Raw genomic sequence first — 26702 nt, 5'->3', positions numbered from 1 at the left:
GTATGGAAGTTATGAAGTTGAGTGTGGCTGGACACAGCAGGCGGGAGGGCAGGTTGGGTGGGAAATCGGCCGGCAGCTTTTCCGATGAGTGCCTCACCGTCCTGCTGGAGGAGGTGACTCCCAGGAGGGACTCCCTTGTCCCCAGAGATCGGAGGGGGAGGCCACCGCACTTCACAAAGAGGGCATGGGAGGAGGTGGCAGCCCGCGTGAGCAGCCATGATGTGGTGCAGCGCACACGGGTGCAGTGCCACAAGCTCTTCAATGGCCTGAAGCGCTCAGGAAGGGTGAGTACCATGTTGGCTTGGGTCAGTGTGCCGTTGTTTTAAGGGATGCCCTTCCCCCCTGGGCCACAGCGGTGCTAGAGTCTGAGTGCCAACTGTCAATGATGCCAGAACTGGCCAAGGGGGTGAGCCCTAGCTGCTTGGACTGAGTGCCTTGCGGCTGGAGAGCCATGACTCGGATGTGCCCTGCGAGGGGGTCTTCAGCTGGGGTTGGCCAGGCTGCATTAGAGCTGCAGGTAGAGATTGGACTGATCAATGCTCCTCTGTCCGTTCAAGTGAAGACAATCCATCACCAAGCAGAGAGGTCACGTACAGGAGGAGGCCCGTCCAACCTGCTGCTGCCCTCCCGGTTCGAGCAGGACACCCTTGAGCTGGAGAGCCAACACGCACCCGTGCAACCGGGCATGGAGAGGCGAGGGTGCCAGATGAAGGTAAGAGCTCAGTGCACAGAGGTGACACTCTCGGATTGTGCAGCCATTCTAGTGCAGTCTCCTCATTGATGGGAGTCTCGAACCTGGTGTCCCCATTGATCATTGGAAGACAATGGCACCATGATGCAGATCTCTGGTGTCTCACCAGGGTGCCTGGCATGCACAGTGACAGAGTGATGACTTTAACTAATGAAATGTCCTTCTTTTCCTTTTTAGGTTCGCCAGCTGACGTCCGATCTGTAGACCCCGAAGGGCCTCCCCCTAACGGCAGAAAACCTCCGGGCATCACTGTCACCTGCATCACACCCACTCTCTGAAGCAGGCACCAGCGCAGATACCAGCACGTTGGTGGGCATTAGTTCAGTGGTTAGTAATTCGGTGCACTTTGTTGAGGGCACTTCACACTCGATTGAGGTGCATGCAGAGGCAGAGAGTGCCCAGGGCACTGGCAGTCGGAGGATTGCCGGGGGCCAGGACAATGCTTAGTCCAAGGCTGAAAATGAGCCTCTGCAATCATCTATTAGGCAGCAGATGCTGGATGTTCAGTGAGATGTACGAGAGCATCGAGCGAAGATCAATGAGGATATGCGCACCATGCTCTCCACGATGGAGGATTCCATTTGGAGCGTGAGCACTGCATTGACCGTCATGGGCGAGCGCACTGCCCCCTCCATTGAGACAGTGGTGTCTCTCATTGAGAGGCAGCTGAGGGACAGAATGAGGGTTTCCTGGGGTTGCTATTGGACCTGCAAGCCCTCACACTGGAACTGACCTCAGGTGGTCAATGTCAGTGTGGGAGAAGGATGAGGCACCCAGTATCCCATCCAGGCGCATGTCCATCAATGTTGTGCAGGGAGGTCCACAGAGACCTTACATTGGAGCACGAGCTGCCAGCCATCTCTGTGAACTCCTCTCAGGGCGGTCCAGGTGACAGCAGCAGCTTCTCCGCCCCTCCATCAGTGACCATGGCAGCAGGTGATGCTGTGGCGATTGGAGGGGTGCCAGCTGTGGCACTGGCTGCTCCATCCCAGGCGGGGCCAGCACGGGCGCCACTGGCCTGAGGACAACCGACAAGGTCATCAAGCCCAACATGGCGGCAGGATCAGCAGGCTGTCTCCGATACCAGTGCCAGGGAGGGGAGGGGGGGGTGGACACCGAGAGTGAGCACTCACAAGTGTAAGTTAAAGGCAGCATGAGCACAAAAGGGACAGGTCATGGGTGATTTTATGTTCATTTATGTTTAGATAATATAAACTGGTCTGGGACTTAAGACCAGAGGGTTTCATGTAAGTAGCCTGTACTTGTCAAAATGATATAAACCTGGTTTTGTCATCATGGCCTTAGAATCTTCACCTATTTAATTCATTGGTGTGGGGAACGCCAGGATGTAATTCTGGACGTAGGTGGCTGAGAACTTTATTGCTGAGTGTTCTTTGTGTTGAAATGAAAGGGTCTTTTCAGACATCCGGGTTGGAGGAGGCAGCCCTGGCATGAATTTGAAGCTGATCTTTGGTAGCCTCGCTGAAGGAGCGTTGGATCAAGGCATCCCTACTGTCTCTGCCTTCCTGGAGGTTACCGAGGTCATGCTCCACACCCACAGCATTCTCCTCTCTGTGCTCATCTTCCAACTCACCACTGGACACATCATCTGTGGCTTATGCAGCTGCATCAAGATCCATTTCCTTCAGTGTGTCCCCCCCTTGCTAGTGCCAAACCACAGTCCCCATTAGCAGAGTAAAGGAAGGCTGTCTGATACCTGGAAAGGTCCACATGGTTTGAACCCTCCTGGCAGACAGCAATGAGTCCCGAAATGAGGCCAGGAAATGCTAAGAATGAGGCCCTGAACAGAAATGAAGCTGCCAAATACCAATAAACAACCAGCTGCAAACTATCTCCAAAACTCCTCACTACCCACACTGGCAATGCTGCTGACCCTTTTTATCCCGCCCTTAGATGAGGTTTGAGGAAATATCAGCTGGCCACCTGCCTGTTTTGCCCGTGCAATGAGCAGAAAATCGCTCGGGCAATGAAAAATCTCAGACAAGTGCATTGTTCAGGGCCTTGAGTTGCTTGTTAACTAATGGTGAGCACCGCTCTGGCACCCGCACGCACCCACCGGGTGAATGATCGCGAGAGTGTGCGGTGACGTAGGGAGGCTCACCCAGGAGGGAAACATTCTGCCCTTGGAGTTTGCTGAGAGGGGAGTTTTAAGTTTTAATTTTGTTCTTAAATTTTGCTCTGAGAATCGAATCTAGTCGGTAATTAGCAGTAACTGGAAAGTGCTGTGTAAGCAGGCTAAGTTCTTTCTTGCAGTTTAGACAGGGTAAACTCACTCTCGGCTGTAGGAGCTGAGTAGTTAATTCGCTAACTGCTTCAATCTGGTTACTGTTGCCCCTGTTCAGTTTACTATAAATTCAGGGTTCTTTCATGCAGCTGACAAATTGAGTGAAGACTTGGAGTTTGGTTGGAGGAAGGAGTTGTTCATTTCCTCTTTCTACCATCTCAGCCCATAGAAATTGGTTCTTGCCCTACTACAGGGAGAGGAGCAATCTGTTTGGTGAGTATCTGGTAAGTGGGTAAGTTCTATTCTATTGCTAACTTTTAAAATAATACATAATTTGTTGGTAAAGTTAATCAAATAAGTAAGAAAGCCATATTAAACAAGTGATTAATGTAATTATTTAAAACATATTAAGGATGCAGTATGTGGGAGCTCCTGGTTAACATTGTGATCCACGACACACACGTCTGAGGTGAGTGTTCGCGCCTTGAGGAAATTCCGCTCAGAGTCATTGATCTGGAGGCTGAGCTGCAGACTTTGCGACACATCAGGGAGGGGGAAATTTACCTGGATGCATTATACCCAGGAGGCAGTCACACCACTTCGGATAGGGTCTTGTGTTTTGGTCAGTGGCCAGGGACAGGAGGGTATGACTGTGAGGCAGGCAAGCGGACACAGAGGGCAGCAATGTGAATCTCTGCAATCGTCCAATAGGATTTCAGTTCTCTCAATTTGTTTGGATGAGAGTGGAGGCTTCAGGTGGATGAGCAAACTGACCATGGCACCGTGGTACAGGGAGCCATTCAAGTGGGGGAGCAAAAAGGAATGTAGTGCTAGTAGGGACAGTATAGTGAGGGGGATTGACACTGTTCTCTGTAGCAAAGAGTGAGAGTCCAGACAGCTTTGTTGCCTGCCTGGTATCAGGGTTCGGGACATCTGCTCAGGGCTAGAGATAAACTTGCAATGGGAGGGGGAGGATCCAGTGCTCATGGTCCATGTAGATACCAACAACTTAGGCATTCAAAGCAAAGCAGATGAACTGATAGCACAAATCGAAATAAGTAAGTACAATCAGATAGCCATTATAGAGACATGGCTACGGGATGTCAAAGTTTGGCAACTGAATGTTGAAGGGTATGTGACATTTAGGAAGGACAGGAAGGTAGGAAAAGGTGGATGGCTGGCTCTGTTAAATAATGATGGTGTTAACACATTAGAGAGAGATGACCTAAGTTCAGAAAACCAGGATGTAGAAGTGGTTTGGGTTAAGATGAGGAATGTTAAAGGCAAGAAGTCACTAGTGGATGTGGTGTACAGGCCTCTTAATTGTAACTACACACTCGGACAGAGCATAAAAGAAGAGGTAATGGGGACTTGTCAGGAAGGTACAGTAATGGGGGCTTGTCAGAAAGGTACAGCAATAATCATGGGGGATTTTAATCTGCATAAAGACTGGAAAAATCAGATGGGCCAAGGTAGCGTAGATGAGAGTTGATAGAATGTTTTCAGGGTAGTTTGTTAGAACAGTGCATTCTGGAGCAAACCAGAGAGCAGGCGATACTAGACCTGATATTGAGAAACAAGATTGAATTAATTGATAATCTCCTAGTGAAGGCACCCCTGGTAGCAGCGATCATAATATGGTTGACTTTTACATTCATTGTGAGGGAGAAACGAGTGCGAACAAGATGAGTATTTCAATCTAAAATAACGGCAATTCTGGGGGCATGAAAGCAAAGGTAGCTAAAGTGAACTGGCAAATGAGGTTATGGGATAGGTCAATAGAAGTTCAGTGGCAGACATTTAAATGGATATTTCAGAAACACAGAATATATACATTCCAATGAGAGAAAAATTCCAAGGGGATGGCCCAACATCTGTGGTTAACTAAAACAGTATCAAACCTAAAGAAAAAGCATATAAGTATGCAAAGATGGGTGGCAGGTCAGGAGATTGGAAAGAATATAAAGAACATCAAAGTATCACAAAAAGTTTAAGGAGGGAAAATTAGAGTATGAGAGCAAACTTGCTCATAATATGAAGACAGATAGTAAGAGCTTCTTTCGATATTTAAATAAGAAAAGGGTTAACAAAGTGAACATTGGTCCGTTCAAGAGTGTGTCTGGGGAATTGATAATGGCAATTTGGGTAATTTCGGATGAATTAAACAGATATTTTGCTTTGGTCTTCACTGTAGAGGACACAAGTGACATTCCGGAAATAGCTGTTTATCAGGAAATGGAAGGGAGAGAGGAACCCGGAAAAATTACCATCACCAGGGAAGTGGGATTGAGCAAATTGTTGGGGCTGTGGCCTGACCAATCCTCAGGTCTGGATGGACCTCACCCTGAGGCCTTGAAAGAAGTGGCTTATGAGATAGTTTATGCTTTCATTTTAATTTTCCAAAATTCCCTAGATTCGGGAAGGTTCCAGTAGATTGGAAAATAACAAATATAACTCCTTTATGCAAAGAGGGAGGGAAACAGAAAGCAGGGAACTTTTGGCCAGTTAGCCTAACATCTGTCAGAGGAACATAAGAAGTTATTAGGAAAGATATAATAGCAGCGCACTTAGAAAAATTCAAGGCAATCAGGCAGAGTCAACATGGATTTGTAAAAGGGAAATCATATTTAACCAATTTATTGGTGTTGTTTGAAGGAGTCACATGTGCTGTGGATAAAGAGTAAATGTACTGTACTTATATTTTCAGAAGGCATTTGATAAAGTACCATGACAAAAGTTATTGGAGAAAATAAAAGCTCCTAATGTAGGGGGTAACATATTGGCATGGAAAGAAGAAGCTAACAGGAAGCAGAGAGTTGGCATAAGTGAATCTTTTTCTGGTTAGCAGGGTGTGACAAGTGGTGTGCCACAGGGATCAGTGCTGGGGCTCAACTTTTTACAAATTATGTAAATGACTTGGATGAAGAGGCCGAAGGAATGATTGATAAATTTGGTTGTGGCACAAAGATAGGCAGGAAAGTCAATTGTGAAGAGGATGTAAGGAGGCTACGCAGTGACATGGATAGGTTAAGTGGGTGGGCAAAGATCTGGCAAATGGAGTATAGTGTGGGAAAAAGTGAAATCATTCACTTGGTTGGAATACTTTTACCTAAATGGTGAGAGATTGCAGGGTTCTGAGATTCAGAGGGATTTGGGTGTTCTAGCACATGAATCATTGAAGTTTAGTTTGCAGGTAGAGCAGGTAATTAGGAAACATAAACGAATGTTATCATTTATTGTGAGGGGAGTTGATAACATAAGTAGGGAAGTTATGATTCAGTTGTACAGGGCATTGGTGAGACCACATCTGGAGTACTGTGTACAATATTGGTCTCCTTGTATAAAAAAAAAGATGTAAATGCGTTACAAGCAGTTCAGAGAACATTTACTAGACTAATGGCAGGAATGGGCAGCTTGTCTTATGAGGAAAGGCTGGACAGGCTAGGATTGTATCCACTGGGATTTACATGAGTAAGAAGCAAATTTATTGGAACCTTTAAGATCCTGAGGGGTCCAGACAGGGTTTATGTGGAGAGGATGTTTCCTCTTGTGGAGAATCTGGAATTGGGGCCAGTATTTAAAAATAAGGAGTCACTCATTTAAGACGCAGATGAGGAGAATTATTTGTCTGAGTGTTGTGTGTCTTTGGAACTGTCTTCCTAAGGAAGTGGTGGAAGCAAAGTCTTTGAATATTTTAAAGGCAGAACTAGATAGATTCTTGATTGACATGGGGGTGAAAGGTTATTAGGGGTGGGCAGGAATGTGCAGCTGAAGTTACATACAGATCAGCCGTGATCTTATTGAATGATGGGACAGTTTTGAGGGGCCGAGTGGCCTACTGCTGTTCCTAATTCATAAGCTCGTATGTTCATATGTCTGACTGACAAATCCTTGGATAGTTTCATTAGCATAAAATGGGCAGATGTCATTTAAGGTTTGCTGTGATTTGGTGCCAGAGAAGTCAGAATGGTAAGGTTGTATTAGTTACAGAGTTGAATTGCTTTGTAAATGTAGTGATTTTTTTTGTAGCCACTTTCCTGACACCAGTTGATTGCTCTGTGATTAATTATCCTTAGAGAATCAGCATTGGACCTCCAATATCACTATTGCTCCAGTTCTCTGCCTACTGCATGCTGGTGTAATGAAAGAAAGACAAAAGCTGCATTTACACAGCACCTTGCACAATGTCTCAAATCTCCTTATTGACAATTAAATGCTTTTTCATTGTAGTCACTGTGATGATTTAGGGAATGTTATTAAATGGCAGAGCAGTCTCAACAGGCCAAATGGCTCACTCCTGCTGCTAACAGTATATTTGTGTGCCATTCTGGACAGATCAAATGAGCTAGTCTAGATGACCTTTGTCATCCATAATTATCTTGCGTTCAGAGTATTGAATAATTGCTGGAGATCTGTTTATTTTTTTGCTAATGGTTCTTTACTGTTGGCAAGTTTTGTGGGGTGAAATTATAAGGACACAAGTGGACAATGAGCTCATCGTGAATCATTAACTTGTTTTACGCTCTACATAATTCTCAATGTTCTTTTCCATTTTGTCTGCTCACCTATTAGCTCACTCTATCCTGGTGCTTTTATGACTTCCTGGAGGCATTGAAATATTGTGATAAAGTTGTGTTGCATACCAGATATTAAAAATAAAGAGTAATAAGAAACAGCAATCAGAAGAGTCTTCAGACTTGATGATCAAGAAACCCAATACAAACGTGAACCATTCAGTCTTTGTCCCCTGGCATCTTAAAAGTTGTGTTACAAAGAGACACGTTAGGGCACCAATGTTTATCACTGACGGTGAAGACTTATGTTGTTCAATCATTTCACTTTGTTCCTCAGGAGTTATTTGACATTTCTAGCCTGTGAGATCACTGGTAAAGTAGAATCCAGTTACACTTCTTGTGTGAAATAATTATATTGAATAATATCATGCACCCAAGGCAGGATAAAGTCTTCTACATCTTCTATGGAATGGGGAAGATCTTGTACACTTTATCTGGGTTGCAAGTTTTGAATCATTCCCCTAAATATTAATTTACTGTCACTGCTTCCATAGGACCCAAAGTGCAGAATATGTTAATGAGGTCTGAGGCAGTGAACAAAATCAGTGTTATCGTCCGCAGTGTTATAAATAACTAATGGGATATATTGCATGATGCTGTTACGGTAAAATTTGTAGTCTCTGGTCTGTTTAATGGTCGTGGTGGGATCACCTTTCAGCTGCGCACAAACTAACAATGCATTGTATCATTGTAGTTCTTAATATTATTGACCCGTGCTGCATAAATATCAGTCGATGTTGGCATCTGGCTGCAAATATGAGTTATCATTTTCCTGGGACCTTTCTGTAACTGTTTGGTGAATGTTGAATGGGGATAAATGACCTGCATGATTGAGTGGGGAGAGTGTCGTTGGAGGGGAAGCACGTGGGTTGTAGATGGGGGTGGGATTAAGGGGCCCAGAGACAGGAGGAGAAATAGTGCTCATGGCTTCTCTCCCTGACCCTGAGAACACTCAGATGGAAGTGACTCAGTTTAGAAGGCTGTCAATAACATTCTCTTTTTTTATTGAATACCCAAGGGGAGGAGCAAGGCCAATGGTGCAGGACAACGCCAAAGTTGAAAGACTAAATGAGAAAGGAAAATGAACCAGGAAGTGTTAATGCCAAGAATTCCATCAAACCTTCTAACTCTCTTTCAATCCCAGCCATCCAGGACATGAATGTTGCTACCGCACCTGGGAACCAGGATGTCCTATCAACACTGGCGCTTTACAGGGGTAGTTCAGTTGTGTCATATGATAATACATTCTGCTCTTTTTGTTTTAGAATTATGAAGAGAGAAAATACCAACCTTTCCATTGGATTTACACAACGGTTGCTGGAATGGATTTGAATCATGCAATAGAGACCGGCCTGAAAAAACTTTTCAGTTATTCACATTTCTCTAATGTTGCAGGTACATCAAATGTTCCATGAAGGTAACAACAGACTAGAAAACAACCCTTCAATCTTTGATATCTCATGTTTAAAACTTTGGCCGGGATTTTCCGTGCCCGCTGGTATCGGGCGTGTTTGGTGGCGTGACCGGACAATGTGGCGCGATTGGTTTCACAACCGTATGAAACCCGTTTGCGATTGTCTGCTCAGCCCACCCATGGCGGGCCGTGTTCCCTGCCATTGGACGTCGGGAACCTCATTGTGATAGATCAGCAGATGTTTATAAGCCCAGCCGGCCGGCATCATCCTCCCCCGCTGGATCGTCCGCCCATGTTGGCTGGAAAGTGTTTGACAACAGCACATGTAGTGGGAGTAGGATTCCAAACTCATGTTCCTACTCCAGCAGTGGCTGCTGAATTTTCCTAGTATAATAAAGGCTCCATATGCCAGGCATGAATCCCACTACTGGAGTCGACATGTACCCTTGTGGAAGCTGATACATTGCATCTCTCTCAGGTTACTGGATGCTGCTGGAATGCTGGGTCCAGACTGAGGCTCAGTGGCAGGAAATTCTGTCTTGTTACAGATAAATCGTGTTTGACTAGCTTCATTGAGTTATTTAATGGTTAAAGGTGGATGAGGTTACAGTTGATATTATGTATACACACTTTCAAAAGATGTTTGACAAATTACTATATAATAGACTGTTAGCAAATTAAAGCCCATGGGATTAAAGGGTTTGGCAGCGTAGATACAGAATTGGTTAACAGACAGAACACAGAGAGTAGTGGTGTACAGTTGTTTTTCAGACTGGAAGGAAGTATACAGTGGTGTTCTCCAGGCGTCAGGGGCTATTACACTTTTGGAATCGAGGACTATTACACTTTAATAAATATTAATGATTTGGAATTGGGTATGCAAGGCAGAATGCCAATATTTGCAAATGGTAACAATTTTGGGAAATGCAGAAAAAAATATGGAGGATTCTAACAGGACATCCAATAGGAACATAGGAGCAGGAATAGGGGAGGAATTTGGCACTTTGAGCCTGCTCCACCATTCAATAAGATCATGGCTGATCTGGTTGTGGTCTCAGCTCCACTTTCCTGTCTGCCCCTCCATAACCCTTGACTAACAGAAATCTTCTGACCCTGCCTTAAATCAATTCAAAGATCCAGCCTCCACGACTTTCTGGGGAAGAGAATTCCACACACCAACGATCCTTTGGGAGAAAAGGTTTCTCCTCATCTCTGCCTTCAAAGGGAGACCCCTTATTTTTAAACTGTATCCCCCAGTTTTAGTCACCCCAAAACAGGAAACATTCTCTGGGTTTCCACCTATCATGTCCCCTCAGGATTTTTTATGTTTCAATAAGATCACCTCTCATTCTTCAATGACAACTTTCTGGAATGAAGGAGATCAGTGAACCTTCTCTGAACTGCTTCCAAAAAATTATATATATATTTTTTTTAAATAAGAAGACCAAAGCTGCCCAGTACTCCAGATATGGTCTCACCAAGGCCTAGTACAGCTGTAGTAAAACGTTCTGACTTTTATATTCCATTCCTCTTGCAATAAACACCAACATTCCATTTGCCTTCCTTATCACTTGCTGTACCTGCACACTAACCTTATGTGTTTCCTGTATGTTCACATTTACCCATGTTACCCTCAATCTGCCAAACTTTTCCCACTCACTTAATCTGTCTATTTCTCTTTGCAGACGTACAACCTCCTCTAGACCACTTACTTTCCTACATACCTTGGTGTCATTGGCAAATTTAGTTACTATACATTTGTTTTCTTTTTCATCTACAGGATGTGGGCATTGCCAGCATTGCCCGCATTTATTGTACATCCCTAATTGCCTTTGAGAAGGTGGTTGTGAGCTGCCTTTTTGAACTGCTACAGTCCCTGTGGTGTAGGTACACCCACAGTGCTGTTAGGGAGGGAGTTCCCACATTTTGTCCCAGAGACAGTGAAGGAACTGGGTTTGCATTTACTTCAAGCAAGTCATTGATATAGATTGTAAACAGTTGAGGCCCTAGCACTGAAACCTCTGGCACTCCACTAGTTGCAGCTTGCAACCTGATAAAGACCCATTTTTCCCTACCCTCTGCTTCCTGTTAGCCATCCAATCTATTATCCACACTAACATATTACCCCCTACAGCATGTGCTTTTATATTGTGTAGTGACATTTGATGTGGTACCTTATCAAATGCCTTTTGGAAATCCAAGTACATCACATCCACAGGTTCCCCTTTATCCACCTTGAATGTCACTTCGTCAAAAAATTCGAACAGATTCATTAAAAACAATTTTGCTTGCACAAAGCCATGTTGGCACTGCCTGATCAACATCCTTAATAATAGATTTGAGCACTTTCCCTATGACAGATGTTAGGATAACTGGCCTGTAATTTTCTGCTTTCTGCCTCCCTCCTTTCTTGAATAAAAATGATACTTGAGTTGTTTTCCAATCTGCTGGATTCTTTCACAATCTAAGGCCAGGATTTGGCTCTCGTCGGGTGGGCTCAGCCTGGGCGAGAGGAGCGGCCAAGGAAGCGACAGCTGCCCTGCCTGTGTGGGGGAGGAGGGCGAGCGTGGAAGTTCGTGCTGATGTGCGCAGGAAAAGCTCCCTGAAGCACAGAGCTGTCTCAGAGAGATGAAGATTTTTGAAAATAAAAAAATGAAGATTTTAAAATATTAACAACATGTCACCTCATGAACTAGGACATGTTAGGAATTAGTTTAAACATTTTAATTTTTTTTGATGACTGATCGAAAATTCATCCCGCCCGTGGATGAGGTTTTGCAAGAAACCCAAAGGCCACTTTGCCTTTTCGCCTGCCCGCCCGCTAACTGAGGTTGGATGGACAGCAAAAGCTTTCATTTAATTAGATCTTCAATGGCCTTAATAAGCCTGTTAAATGTCGGCGGACGCACTTCCGACTACCACACCCACCCTGTGACCGAAATAGTGAGGACGATCGCCCAACATCATCACGCGTCATTTTACCCTGGTTCAGGTTAGGTGTGCGGCCACCCGACGGGAGGAAAATTCTGCCCTGAGGATGTTTACAAGATTATAACCAATGCATCTGTTATCTGCGCCAACACTTCTTTTCAGACCTCTGGATGTAGGCCATCCGGTCCTGGGGACTCCTCAACCTTTAGGTCTTGTTTCAGCTGCAGCTGATGTTGATGCTCAGCAAACCAGATCTCAGATTGAAACCCGCCTCAGCTGATCATAATTTATTATTAATTCATTCTTTGCTGGTTCTTAAAATCTGTCCAATCCTCTGACCTACAGCTAATCATTGCAGATTTGTATAGTTTTTCTTTCAATGTAAAACTATCCTTTAAATATCTTGTTAAGAATTTGTCAGTGCAACTTTACTGTACTACATTTTAACCTAGTTTCTCAGTTCACCTTAGCTAACTCTGACTTCATACTCTCATAGTTACATTTATTTAGCTTTAAAACACCAGTCATGGACCCACACTTCTCCACTTCAAACTGAACATGAAATTCTACAATGTGATCGCTGTTCCTATTCACTTCTCCTGTGTCACAGATCTTGCCTGTTCCCTGGTTGGCTCTAGAATCTGCTCCTCTAAGAAAGTGTCCCAAAAACTCCTGGTTCCAGGCTACCTTTGCCAATCTGATTTCCCCAATCTACATGTAGATTAAAGTCACCCATGATTATTGCAGTACCTTTCTTAAATAACCCATTTATTTCTTCCTGTATGCTCTATCATACAGATCTTTTTCATTGGTACCTATATGGCTCACAACCACTGGGTCATCACCCTCCCACTGCAAGTTCTCCAGCCCAGGCAGGCAACACAGCCATCTGGATTCATGCTCTCAACTGCAGAGAACTGTATCTATCCCCCTGACGATCCTGTCTCCTATCACTACCACATTCCTCTCTGCTCACCCACTTGAATGACATCCTTCACCATGGTGCCATGGTCAGTCTGCTCATCCAACTTGCAGTCCTCCTGCTCATCCACATAGATCGCAAACACCTTGTACCTGTTGGATGACTCCACTGGGAAACTCTACTATGCACCTTCCTCTAGTTTCTGTTTCCTGTCACTCAGACAATTTTCTATCCATGTTGCTATTGTCCCTTTTATTCCAGAAGCTAAAGCTTTGCTCAGCAGTCTGGTGTGTGGCACTCTGTCAAATGCCTTTTGGAAGCCTATGTGCACAACACCAAAACCATTATCTTCATCAACACTTTCTGTTACTTCATCGAAATACTCAAGTAAGTTAGTTAAACACAATTAGTGCTTAACAAATCTGTGGTAGCTTTCCTTCATTGACCCCGCTTGCATTAACCCACTGCTATGGGCCAGACTGCTGGCTGTTCACTCTTCCCCATCAGGGTGCTCAGCAGTGGCCAGTGACATCATTGACCCTGGCACCAAAGAGGCAATTTAACATCCAAATTCATGTCTGCATTCATAGAAACACTTATCTTTCCCCTAACTATTGAATTTCCTATTACTTCCAGTCTTCTTCGTGTGCCCCTGTACAGCTGAGCTGCTGGTGGTGCTATGGACCTGACTGTACTCCCCAGTTAAACCATCACTTTCATCAATATTCAGAATTGAATACTGGTTGGAGAGTGAGGTGCGCTCAGGGGACTCCTGCCTCTTTTATTTCTTGATTGCCTGGTGGTCACCCATTCCCTCTCTCCCTGCATACTCTGAAGCTGTGGGATGACCACATCTATAAACATGCTATCGCAAAGCTCTCTAACTTACAGATGTGCCATAGTGATAACAGCTGATGCTTAAGCTCTGAAACCTGGAGCTCGAGCTGCTGCAACTGATAACAATTCCTGCACAAGCATCCTGGAGTTCCTACGTAGCGCAGGATGTGCATTCGAAAGGTCAGATCTGCCCTGCTATTCCTCTATCTATTAGGTAAGAAAACCTACAACCACTAATAAAACTTACTACTTAAAAAAATAAAGACTCACCAGCTGCTCAATTCCCATCTGCTGTTGTCATTTAAACATAAGGAAGGTGACCAAATGTTTTATTTAAACCTAATTGCCTTTCGTAATTTTTTTTTATTGCAGTTATTAATTTCCCAGCTGCTTAAACCATCTTCTTAACTTTGGAGATAGGGAAACAAGCTACAGCACTCGCCAGGCAATCAATTCATAATTTCCAGTGATGTGATATTTTGATTTATTTTTTCTCACATTTTATTTCAAACTCCAGCATGCCCAGCTCCACTGCTCCTGACCAGACTCTCCGTGAGAAATGGAATGGAATATAAAAGTAGTGATGTTTTTCATGGGGCTGAATTTTACCCCTGTCAGAGGGGAAGTTGAATGGCGGGGGCGCACAGCTGCGTTTCCGGTCGGCGCCCGCGAACAGGAGCGCGCCACCATTTTATGTGTGCAGGCTATTTAAGGCCCTGCCCTGCATGACATCGGCATGGCAGCGCTATGCGCTCCCTGTACAGGCTGAGGAGGGAACCCCAAAATCGAGAGAGCGCTCTTTCCCACTTATTGCTGCCTCAGGGAGATCGGCTGTAAATGTCAAAAAGATAAAGATAGAAACATAAAGTTTCCCTAACATGATCCCTCATGTGACAATGTCACGTGAGTTGGGACATGTCCATAATTTTCAGAAAAACTTTATTAATACATTTAAAAGGTACATGAAACCTCATCCCGCCCGTGGATGAGGCTTCATGCTTTTTAACCCTGTCAGAGGGGAAGTTGAATGGCGGGTGCGCAAAGCTGCACTTCCGGTCAGTGCCCGCGAACAAGAGCGTGCCGCCATTTTATGTGTGCAGGCCAATTGAGGCCCACCCAGCATGACATCGGCATGGAAGCGCTATGTGCTCCCTGTCCGAGCAGGGAGGGGAAATCCCAAAATCGTGAGTGTGCTCTTTCACGCACAAAAGAGCGCACTCATCTCCCTGAGGCTAAGTGCTGCCTCAGGGAGATCAACTGTAAATGTCAAAAAGATAAAAGAAAAATAAAATTACCCTAACATGTCCTCATGTGACAATGTCACATGTATTGGGACGTGTCTATCATTTTCAGAAAAACTTTATTAAAATATTTTAAAAGCTACATGAAACCTCATCCCACCCGTGGATGAGGTTTTGTGCTTTTTCCAATTCGCGCTGGGGCTCCTGGTCTGCCCGCCAACATGAAGGTTGGAAGGGCAGGTTCTTTAATTATTTAATAGCCTCTGTCAAAGGCCTCAATTGGCCATTGACAGGCCAGTGGTCGTGCAGCTGATTTCTTTGCGCCCTCGTCTTCCTGAAAATTTAAATGGGGTGCAGCGAGGTCGGGAGTTCCCCCCAATGTCACCGCATGTCATTTTACCCGTGTGTGTGGGCCCTGCCCCCGCTTGCCGACGTGTAAAATCCTGTCCATATAGTTTTACAGAGCTTTAGTGAGATCACATCTCGAATACAGTCTACAGTTTTGTTCTACTTATTTAAGAAATGATATCATTGCATTAGAAGTAGATCAAAGAAGGTTCAGACGACTGATTCCTGGGATGAGGGTTTATCTTATGAGGAAAGGTGGGACAAGTTGGGACTGTGTCCATTGAAGTTTAGACTGAGGTGATTTTATTGAAACATATAAGACCCTGAGGAAGCTTGACAGGGTGGATATTGAGAGGATATTTCCCCTTGTTGGAGAGACCAGGACGAGGGGACATTGTTTAAAATTAATGTGTCTCCCATTTAAGAGAGAGATGAGGAGAAGTTTTTTCTCTCAGAGGGCCGTGAGTCTATGGAACCCTCTTCCCCTGAGACCGGTAGATGCAGGTGATTAAATATTTCTAAGGCAGAAATAGACAAATTCTTTACTAACAAGGGAGTCAAAGTGTGCAGGGAGTAGGAAGGAAAGTGGAGTTGAGGCCAAAATCAGATCAGCCATCTTACTGAATGGTGGAGCAGGCTCGAGCAGCCAAACGATTTACTCCATCTCCTAATTTGTATGTATGAATGTAAGTAAGATAAGGCTATTTCTTTGCTAAACACGTCCCTTCAGTCTTCAAGCCTCTTGTCACCTGTCATTTTAATTCTCCATCTTTCTTCCATGCTGATCTTCCTGTCCACAGTCTCCTGCCATGTTCCAATGACTCTCATCAGAGCCTCTGCCTCCATTTCCTTTCCTTTCTCTTTGCTGGTTTCCTTTTCTCTCTCTTGTTTTGCTCTTTTTGTTTTCAGGCGGTAGCTGTTCAGATTCTGTCAATCACACCACCTCCAGACACATCTTTTGTTTCTTTACACAAGGAAGGAGATCAAGGTCTTGGAGAGGGTGCAGAAGAGATTTACTAGAATGATAGGAGTGTGGATGGGTCTCAGTTACATGGAGAGACTGGAGAGGTCGGAGGTCATTTCCTTAGAGCAGAGAAATTTGCTAGGAGATTTGAGAGATCCAAGGTGTGCAGAACCAGGAATGGATTTGACAGAGTAAATAAGGAGAAACTGTTTCCATTGGCAGAGCAGTCGATAACCGGAGGACATAGAATTAAGATAATTGGCAACAGAACCAGATGCAACATTTATTTAAACAATGAGTCGCTGTGATCTGGAGAGCACTGCCTGAACTGGTGGTGAAGCAAATTCAATAGTAAAATTCAAAAGACAACTGTTGAGATAATGGGAAACATTTTTGTCTGTCTGTGGGAAGAGAGGAGGTCAGGGTGATTAGTGGGATAAGTCCACCAAACAACACAGGAGCAGCCTTCCTCTAGGCTGTTCCATTCTGTGTCTATAATTCAATGCCCACATCAGTGTTTTCCACATCTCAGTTTATTCATCTCAGCTTTCACCTTCCAAGCCCATGACCACTCCCATCTAGAAGGACACGAGCAGCAGATAGATGGGAATGCCACCAACTGGAAGTTCCCCTCCAAGCCACTCACCATCCTGACTTGGAAATATATCGCCATTCCTTCAAAGTTGCTGGGTGAAAATCTTGGAACTACCTTCCTAACAGCACTGTGGGTGTACCTACACCACATGAACTGCAGCGGTTCAAGGCAACTTGCCACCATCTTCTCAAGGGCAATTAGGGATGGGTAGTAAATGCTGGCCCAGCCAGTGAAGGCCACATCCTGTGAATGAATAAAAGAAAAGCAAAGTCACCCTGTCCCCTCACCTGTAATTTCTGATTCACCATGAGCAATGCTGTAACAATGTGTTTCTTTGTCTACAGGTACAGTTGTTCCCATCTCTGCACCTTGGGGAGTTATTGGACAGTTAGCAAATGGCAAAATACAGCAGGCATTCAGAGTATCTATTGTAATAGTTCCTGAAGTCATCAGTCCACCGGAACCAACGGATAAAACGATCAAATTAAAAAAAGAACCTACTAGTTCGTACTATGCCAGGTAACTTTAGTTACTGATATATTGTGTTTGACATTTCTTTACGTCAGCTCTTGTGGCAATATCACTCAACCTGGAGTCGGACTGTGATTATTGGGCTCATCCGGGTACAGGGGAACATTGGTCAATATTAATTGTATAATGGAGTGATTCATATCTCACAATCTGCAGTTCCTTCTTCTGAGAACACAGCGAGACCTCCCCATTCACATTAGTCAGGTTCATATGGAGTTGGTTCCTGTTTTTCCGACATTCTCACACCACCACCTTGTGCATTTTTGATAGACCACTTTCACATCTTTTAATCAGTGCCTCAGCCAAAATAAAACATCAGCTCATTGAGATGTTTGATGTTCTTTCTACTGTAATTAGTTTAAATGTCTCTTTATCTGCTCTTTCTGTGCGTAGTCATAATTTACATAGTTCCAATGTTACTGGTCCCCCTCCCATACCCTTTGGAGAGGTCATTTTCCTCATAGGTGTCTGGACGATGAATGACAGTGTGATTTGCTGACCTCAGAGAGGATCAAGCTTGGCCCAGTCCATTCCTCACTCAACATTCACTGACTCACACTATCAGTGAGGGTCACTACACAGGACGCTCTCCAATGTGGACATTGTCCTCTTGGTGTAATGAACTGTGATGCTATTTAGTCATCTGTAGAGTTTGCACATTGAGCTTTCTCAGTGAGCAATTGTGATCACAGAGATTGCTGTTTAGGAAAAGTACTGTCCAGTTTTCACTCTGTTTAAATTCTTGACAGAAATCAGCGAGTTGGGGCCTGTGAATTCCCAACAAGTCACCCCTGTGAACAACAATTCACTCCAGGAACACACGATTAGGGATTCTGTCCTCATATTTTAAACAATCAAAAAGTGGAAGTGCTCCCTTCAAAGAGCAGAAGTTGGGGTGGGAGGAGTTTCTGGGTTATCAGCTGGGTGTGGGTCATCCTTTATATGGGCTGGCAGTCTGTGGTAGCTGTAGAGAGCAGGAAATTCTGCAGGCAATTGGTGCACAGCCAGATCATACAAACATACAAATTAGGAGCAGGAGTAGGCCATCAGATCCTGGAGCCTCCTCTGCCATTCACGAGGATCATGGCTGATCTTATTGCGGCCTCAATTTCACTTTCCTGCCAACCATCTGTACATTTCACTCCCTTAATCGTCAAGAATCTATCTCCCTCGACATTAAAACTATTGAATGACCCTCTTTTACTCTCTGTGCAAGACAGTTCCACTGAGTCAAGGCCTTCAGAGAGAAAAAAAAAATTCTCCTCATCTCCATCTTAAATAGGAGAGCTCTTATTTTTAAACTTTGGCCCCAGGTTCAGGTCTCTCCAACAAGGCGAAAAATCCTCTCAGCATCCACTCTGTCATGTCTCTCCAGCATCTTTCATTTCTCAATAAGATCACCTCATTCTTCTAAACTCCAATTGGCCCAACATGCCCAACCTTTCCTCATAAGATAACTTGTCCTAGGAATCAGTAGAGTGAACCTTCTCTGAACTGCTTCGAAGGCAATTATGTCCCTTCCTAAATAAGGAGACCAAAACTGTGCACAGTACTCCAGATGTGGTCTCACCAATGTCCTGTAGAACTGTAGCAAAGATCCCTAATTTTATATTCCAGTCACCTTGCAATAATGATAACATTTCCCTTCCTAATCACTTGCTGTATCTGCATACTGACTTCTTGTGATACATCTACCCAGACACCCAGATCCCTCTGTACCTCAGAGTTCTGCAATCTCTCTCCAGTTAAACAATCTGCTGCTTTTCTATTCTTCCTGCCAAAGTGGACAAGAGGAATTACATTCACTATTTTCCAATCTGATGGGACCCATCCAGAATCTAGGGAATTTTAGAAAACTAAAACCAATGCATCTACTATCTCAGCAGCCATTTCTTCTAAGACTCTAGGATGAAGTCCACATGGCCTGGGGACTTGTCAGCCTTTAATTCCAATAATTTCCTCAGTACTCTTTCCCTGGTGATTGTAATTGTTTGAAGTTGCTCCCTACCTTTCACCTCTTGATTCACAATTATTCCTGGGATGTTACTTTTTCCTCTATAGTTAAGACAGATGCTAAAATAACATCTGTTAAATTCACCTGCCTGGTCCTCATTTTCCATTATTAATTCCAGAATCACTCTCTAGAAGACAAATGCTCACTTTAGTTATTCTATTCCCTTTTTGAATACTTGTCGAAACCCTTACTATATATTTTTATATTCCCAGCAAACTTTCTCTCATATTTTAATTTTCCCTCCTTATTATTCTTTTGGTCATTATTTGTTATTTTTATATATACAAAGTTTAATTTTCTGATCTTCATGGAATTCTATGTTCTTTCTTTCAATTTGATGCTATCTTTAACTTCCTTAGTTAGCCACGGATGGTGTGTTCCTCCCAGAGAATTTCTCTATCTCACTGGAATGTATCTTTGCTGAGGGTTATGGAATATCTCCAGAAATATCTGCCACTGCATCCCTACAGACCTATCTCTAAACCTATTTCCCCAGTTCACTTTAGCCCGCTCTGTCGTCATGCCCTCATAGTTGCCCTTATTTAAGTTTAAAACATTAGTCTTAGACCCACTGGCCCATAACTTCCAATCTCCGGGGCATCGTATCTGTAAGATGCCCTTGGATCTCCCCATGCAAGGACTGTATGGGAATTCCCCAGGAAGTTGAAAATTCCCTTTGGCAATTACCCTGCACTGGAAACCATTCCTTACTCCACTTTAAATCAGAGACTTCAGAAGGTTCCAAACTAGTTACCCAGGAAAAATTAGAAGAATTGAAACCACATCTAAATCCTGGATAACGATCGTACTGTCCACCTCTGCCTGACCACCCAGTGGCCTCTTCCAACACCCACACCCATCCCCCAACTAGCCCCTCAAAGTTCTGACTACCTCCCAATCCCCCCCCCCAAACTACTACCTCACTCTCTGACCACCAGCCACCTTCCCATTCCCCGAATTCCCCCCTGAACCTAAGACCACAACCCACTCCCAAACCCCTGACAACCCCATCCAGCACCCTGATGACTATCCTGACCCACCAACTAAACCCTAGCCTCCACAATTACCCTTCGGAGCTGCCAACAACCTCCCACCACACCCACAACTACACCCCTGACCTCCCGAATATCCCCCACCCCACCAACTACCCACCCAACACTCTCTACTACCCTCCTCATCCCATGACCAAACCCCAACCCCCTCAACTCTCCTCCCATTCCCCCACCAACCCCAGGCCCATTCTACCACCACAATGCCTCGCCACTGACCACTCGACAACTCCCTATTCTACCCACTTGCATTGCACAATTACCTTCCCCCTGGCTTCTCAAAGTGGCTGGGCATTTTAAACTTAGCTGCTTTATGGCAGCTAGTGCCATAAACAGGGGTGTGGCCTCCTCTCACCTGACTCTGCTGCCCTTGACTGAAGGCCTCGGGAACTCGCTGCGATGCATATTTCTCACCCGGCCCGAGGCGGAAGCTCGTCTGAGGAAGGTACTCACATGGACCAGAACCGCTGGATCCTCCACCTCCCACTGCAAGTTCCCCCCCAGCCCTGATCAGGTGTCCCGAACCCTGGCACCAGGCAGCAATCCAGCCTTCTGGGTTTCACTCTCAGCTGCAGGAAACTGCGCCTGTCCCCCTGACTATTCTGTCCCCTACAACCACTACATTCCTATTCTCTCCACCTATTTGACTGGCTTCCTGTACGATGGTGCCATGGTCAGTTCGCTCAGCCATGCTGCAGTCCCCACTTTGGTCCCTACAAACTGCAGGAACTCAAATCTGTTGAACAACTGCAAGGGCTGAGGCTCCTCCACTTCTACCTTCTCGACCCCTTATCTGCCTCACTCACAGCGACACCCTCCTGTCCCTGACCACTGACCAAATCAGCTGACCCTATCCTAAGGGATGTGATCGTCTCCTGGAATGAAGAGTCAAAGTAACTTTCCCCCTCCCTGATGCCTCGTAGTGTCTGCAGCTCGGCCTCCAGCTCAAAGACTCTGAGCCGAAGCTCCTCGAGTCTCTGGCACTTACTGCAGACATGTTTGCCCTGGATCACACACGTGTCCACGAGCTACCGCATTCTGCAATTGCAACACGTAGATCCCACGAGAATTCCCACAAGGGGCATTCTCTCAATTTCTTGAAAGTACAAAACTTCTTCGAAAACTGGGAATAAACTTGTGATTCCTTCAGGAAACTTTTTTAAAAAATTGCTGTTCCAAGATTCACATTTGCAAATCAGACGTTGGAGATGGAAAGATGTGACTGGGGTTTTTTCCCAAAGGTGGTGCTAAATTATTTAAATAGAGTAGAGGTGTGGATTATAGACATATAAGGTGCTATTTCAATGGAGGCGATGGGGATCTCAGCTAAATAGTCAGTGAGGGCCCTGCGTCACCTCCTTTAGGGAGGGCCTGCGGCCAATGACAGGCCTTCCCTGGGACCAAAGACCCCACGGGGCAAAGGCCTCACTCTCCAAAAGCTGCTGGACAATCAGAGGCCAGCAGCTCTCAGCGCTTGTCAGCATCAAGAATGTGTAGTGGCTGCTGTTGGCTCTGTTCCTGAGAGGCCTCGGATTAGTGCTGGATCCCAGGATAACAGGTGACCGATGGCAGGAAGAGGATCGCAGCAAAGGGGGTCACGGGGTAGGGGGTGAGGTGTGTAGGAGAAAATGGCAGCGTGGAGGCTTCCTGCAGCTCTGCTCACCTTCCTGATGCCAGTCCCTCGACAACAAGGTGCTCCCTCCCACAGAAAACAACCCGAGTAGTGATAGGCCCTCCTGCCTCTGGGTTAATGCCTTTGGCTGCGATAAAAGGCTCTTAGGTTGACATGAATTGTCCACTTAAGTGCCTCCATTGATGGTGGGTTGGAAAGGGTTGGGATGGCCGCCCACAAGCTTCCCCGCACTGGATTTAACCTTGGTGGAGGCAGCAGGGCAGCAGGGTGCCCGCCTGCCACCCTCACATACAATTAAATGCCCTGTCCATGACCAAACTTGCCTGAAGGGAGCATATTAAATTTGGCCTATAAAAACATGACTGCACATAAGGAGGCTATTCAGCCCTTTGAGACCATGCTGGCTATATACAGCAATCCAATCAGTGCCATACCCTCCCTTTTACCCTGTGACCCTACAATTTTATTCCCCTCAAATGCCCATCCAATTTCCATTCTGAAATCATTCATCATCTCTGCTTCCTCCGCCCTAATTAACAGTGAGTTCCAGATCATTACCACACACTGCATAAAAAGGTTTTTCCTCAGATACCCCCTGAATCTCTTGCCCAAAGTCTTCTATCTGTCTCCCCTAGTTCTTGTACCATCAGCTCATGAGAGCAGCTTTTCCTTTTCTACCTCATCAACCCAGTCAGGATCTTGTACAGCTCTATCCAATCACCCCTCAAACTCCTTTACCCCAAGGAGAACAACCCCAGCTTCTCCAACCCAACCCTGTCACTAAAATCCCCCACCCGGGGAACCATTCGAGTACGTCTCCTCTGCATATCCTCAAGGTGACTCACATCCCTCCTAAAGTGTGATGACCATCACTGGATGCAATACTCTAGTTGTGGCCTCTCCATAGCTTAATAAAGGTTCAGCATCACTTCCTTGCTTTTGTATTCAACACCTCTATCCATGAAACCCAAGTTTCTATGTAGTTTGCGAAACATTTTCTCAATATGTGTTTTCACCTTCAAAGATCCATGCACCCCAAGGTCCTTCTGTCCCTGCACACTCTTTAGAATTGTGCCATGCCGTCTCTATTACCTCTCTCTACACCTTGTGCAAAATTCATCAGCTCACTTTGTTTTTGTTTCATTCATGGAGTGTGGGTGCTGCTGGCTAGGCCTGCATTTATTGCCCATTCCTAATTAACCTTGAGAAAGTGATGGTGAGCTGCCTTCTTGAACCGCGGCACTCTATGTGGTGTAGGTACACCCACAGTGCTGTTTGGGAGGGAGTTCCAGGATTTTGACCCAGCTATAGTGAAGAAACTGCCTTATATTTCCGCGTCAGAATGGTGAGTGGCTTGGAGGGGAACTTCCAGGCGTTGGTGTTCCCAGGTATCTGCTGCCCTTGTCCTTCTAGTTGGTGGTAGTTGTGGGTTTGGACTGTCCAAGGAGTCTTGGTGAGTTCCTGCAGTGCATCTTGTGGATGGTACATACTGCTGCCACTGTGTGTCAGTGGTGGAGGGAGTGAAATTTTGTGGATGTGGTGTCAATTAAGTGGGCTGCTTTGTCCAGTATGATGTCAAACATCTTGAGTGTTGTAGGAGCTGTTCTCATGCAGGCAAGTGGAGAGTGTTCCATCACACTCCTGACGTGGGCCTTGTAGATGGTGGACAGGCTTTGAGGAGTAAGGAGGTTAGTAACTCATTGCAGGATTTCTAACCTCTGACCTGCTCTTGTAGCCACCATATTTATATTGCCAATCCAGTACTGTTTCAGGTCAAAAGTGACCGCTACGATGCTAATAGTGGGGGATTCAGTGATGGTAATGCCATTGAATGTCATTTCTCTGTATTAAATCCAATCTGGCAATTGTCTGCCCATTCAGCTAGCTTATCTATTATGTTACTACAGCTGTGGATGAACTGAATGGTGGAGGGTCCTCAGTGGGCTGAATGACCAACTCCTGTTCCTATTGTCCTCACAATCGACTTGGATTGCGGACAGGATTTGTCAGGAGGAATAAAAATGAAAATTATATATTCTTAATTCTGTTGCAGGACTTTTGACAAGAAAGTTGATGAGCAACAATATGAAGAACTCGTGAATAAACTCCAGCAGGACTTGCAACAAGACAATCGACAATTTGATCCAAGATTTATTATTGCTTTCTATAACACACGTGGGCTCATGCAAATAGGTTTCAGAAAGAAATAAAATCCTCTTGGGTAGGTTTTGTCACCTCTGTAGACATCAACAGTGAGATGTGCTTAACTCTATTCTTAAACTGATTGAAGCTTCCACTAATTACACAATGGGTTTAAGCTGGAGTACTGTGCAAAGTTCTGGTCTCCTTTCCTAAGGAAGGATATATTTACCTTGGAGGGAATGCAATGACTGTTCATTAGACAGATTACATATATGTGCTGGTATTGGGGTTTTGAACAATTCCACCAATGACACATTCAGCACTGAGACCCTGTTTAGAAATATTGCCCTCTAGTGACAGTTAATTCTGACTCACACACACTGCTGCATTTAATCTTTATTCAAAATTATACCAACACATGAGCATCAAAAGTGAGCAGATCTTCCCCATTTAAATACGCTGGTTACTTTAGTTGTTTAGTTCCATCATTACAAACAACGGATCTTTCCAGGTGTCCAGTTCAATGTCTCTCCACATTGTCCTGTGACAGACAGTTCTTGTTTCTCATCAAATTCGACTAAAAACAGGGTATTTTCAATCTTGCTCCGCCATTCATTAAGATCATAGCTGATCGTCTACCTTAACACCACCTTCCCACACTATCCCTCGAGTGTATAATCTGTCTAATAAACAGGCATTGCAGTCTCTCTAAGGAAAGTTCATCCCTTAGGTAAGGAGAGCAAAACAACGGTTTTGCCCACCTAAATAACTGAAGTAAGATTTCATTGCTCTTTGCTCCCTTTGTACTAAAGGCTAAGATACCATTTGTTTTCCTGATTGCTTGTTGTAACTGCATATTACCTTTCTATGCTGCATGTGTAAAGACACCCAAGCCCCTCTGAATACCAACATTTTCCAGTCACTCACCCTTGCAAAATATTCAACTTTTATATTTTTCCGATGTTTGACTGACTTCACACGTCCCCAAATTATATTCTGTCAGCCACATTCTTACCCATTCACTTAACCAACCAAATATGGAGAAACCACATGGTCTTCGACCCACACGTTAACCAGACATGAGGATCCAGCCCTGGCAGATCTGACTGTCCCTGACAGAGGAGCCCTGACTGCTGCTATTGCTTTTCATATTGTTTATAATTAGTTTCCTCCTTCAATTCCAAACTATTTGCTAATGTTTCAGGTTCACTTCTGACCAACCAACTCTGTGGGCAGCAAAGGTAAAATGAGTCTAACATCACCGCACTGCACATACACAGGCCTAATCCCAGTTGGACATGGGTAGTGGGCCCTCCACTGGGGAACAGGGATTAATCACTGCAGTAATTTGCCTTTTCTATAATCTTGCTTTAATTGAATCATGACCAGACTGAGATTGAGATGGTCCTGGTGACTGACATAGTTCTAGGATGTTCTATCTTGACACAGCGATGGATTATATTTATGTTTATCACAGTCATTCTGAACAGAATGTTTCAAGGTGAAGTGAAAATATCTCATTGAAAATGGGATGTGTTTCAGAGCAGAGACAATTGAAGTTGTTACAAATGAAATTATGGAGTGGTCAGATTTGGCATTGTACCTGAGCTCAGGGAGCGGAGCAAGAGAATGGCAGCTTGCATTGAAGCCCAGGACCGGCACGAGAGACTCAGATTTGGTGGGGTATGTGCAGTTAGGTCGGGGGTCAGGGGCATGCAAGAGTTAGAGTGTGTGAGGTGCTTGATAGTAGAAACAGCCAGAGAAACCTAGAATTAAAAGCGCATGAGCAGCATGGCTCCTTGTATTAAAACATCTTCTTCGGACTCTTTACTTCTTCCTGCAGACTCCTTCTGTGGGAATAATTCTGTAAGGAAGCTTCCAGTGAACAACATGTACAGATTGCAATTTCAAAACAGTAATCAAAGACAGAAAGATCCAAGGAGGGCAGAGGGTGGACTTGGGGCAGGGAGGGGTGAAATAGGAGGGGCCTGGCATCTTGGTTCTGGTAGGGGTGGGGGTACAGGTGGAATGTGCAATACTGACAAGTGAAGTTTAAATTTGAAAAACACGCATGCCATCTTTGTGCTCTCAATAATTCTCCTGTTAGTAGCAATGGAACTGGGCAGGAAAGTTGTGGTCACGATGAAGATCGTCCCTGTTTGTCCAGGAGACTCTTTTATAACCCGCCTGTACCTGCTACATTGTCAGCTGACAACAGTATTCACCAATGAAAAGCTTCCCCGTAGCAAGATCACACACGTCTCCCATGCACACCAGCAGCACTTTAAATTTTCATTAGAATCGTGAGGAACCTTCAGTGGAAACTTAACTGCTTAAAACTGAGAAAGAATCCCAATCTAAATTTAGACTCCAGAGACTGAACATGGAATAAAGTTCAGACTCCCATCTCCTCACACCCGTACTAGGCGCTCACAGTCGGAACATCGACAGGCTGAATCTGTGATTGAGAACATTATCTACTTAGATATTACCCCTGTTAACAGGTGACCC

At 44.8% G+C, this 26702-nt stretch overlaps 1 protein-coding gene across 1 annotated transcript in view; it reads left to right on the top strand.

Moving 5' to 3' along the window:
- The window catches only part of LOC144680381 (heme-binding protein 2-like), a 28398-nt gene extending 4139 nt beyond the window's left edge, over window positions 1-24259 (top strand). The window contains exons 2-4 of the mRNA XM_078541347.1: window positions 8836-8965; window positions 17167-17341; window positions 24103-24259. Of these exons, the coding sequence (XP_078397473.1) occupies window positions 8836-8965; window positions 17167-17341; window positions 24103-24259 (462 nt within the window). The remainder of the gene's footprint in view (window positions 1-8835; window positions 8966-17166; window positions 17342-24102) is intronic.
- The last annotated feature ends 2443 nt before the right edge of the window (window positions 24260-26702 follow it).

This window comes from Cetorhinus maximus, chromosome 5 (assembly GCF_964194155.1).
Source record: "Cetorhinus maximus chromosome 5, sCetMax3.hap1.1, whole genome shotgun sequence".
Classification (NCBI taxonomy): domain Eukaryota; kingdom Metazoa; phylum Chordata; class Chondrichthyes; order Lamniformes; family Cetorhinidae; genus Cetorhinus; species Cetorhinus maximus.
Note: the sequence above shows the minus strand (reverse complement) of the source record. Positions and strands in the feature narration are given on the sequence as shown.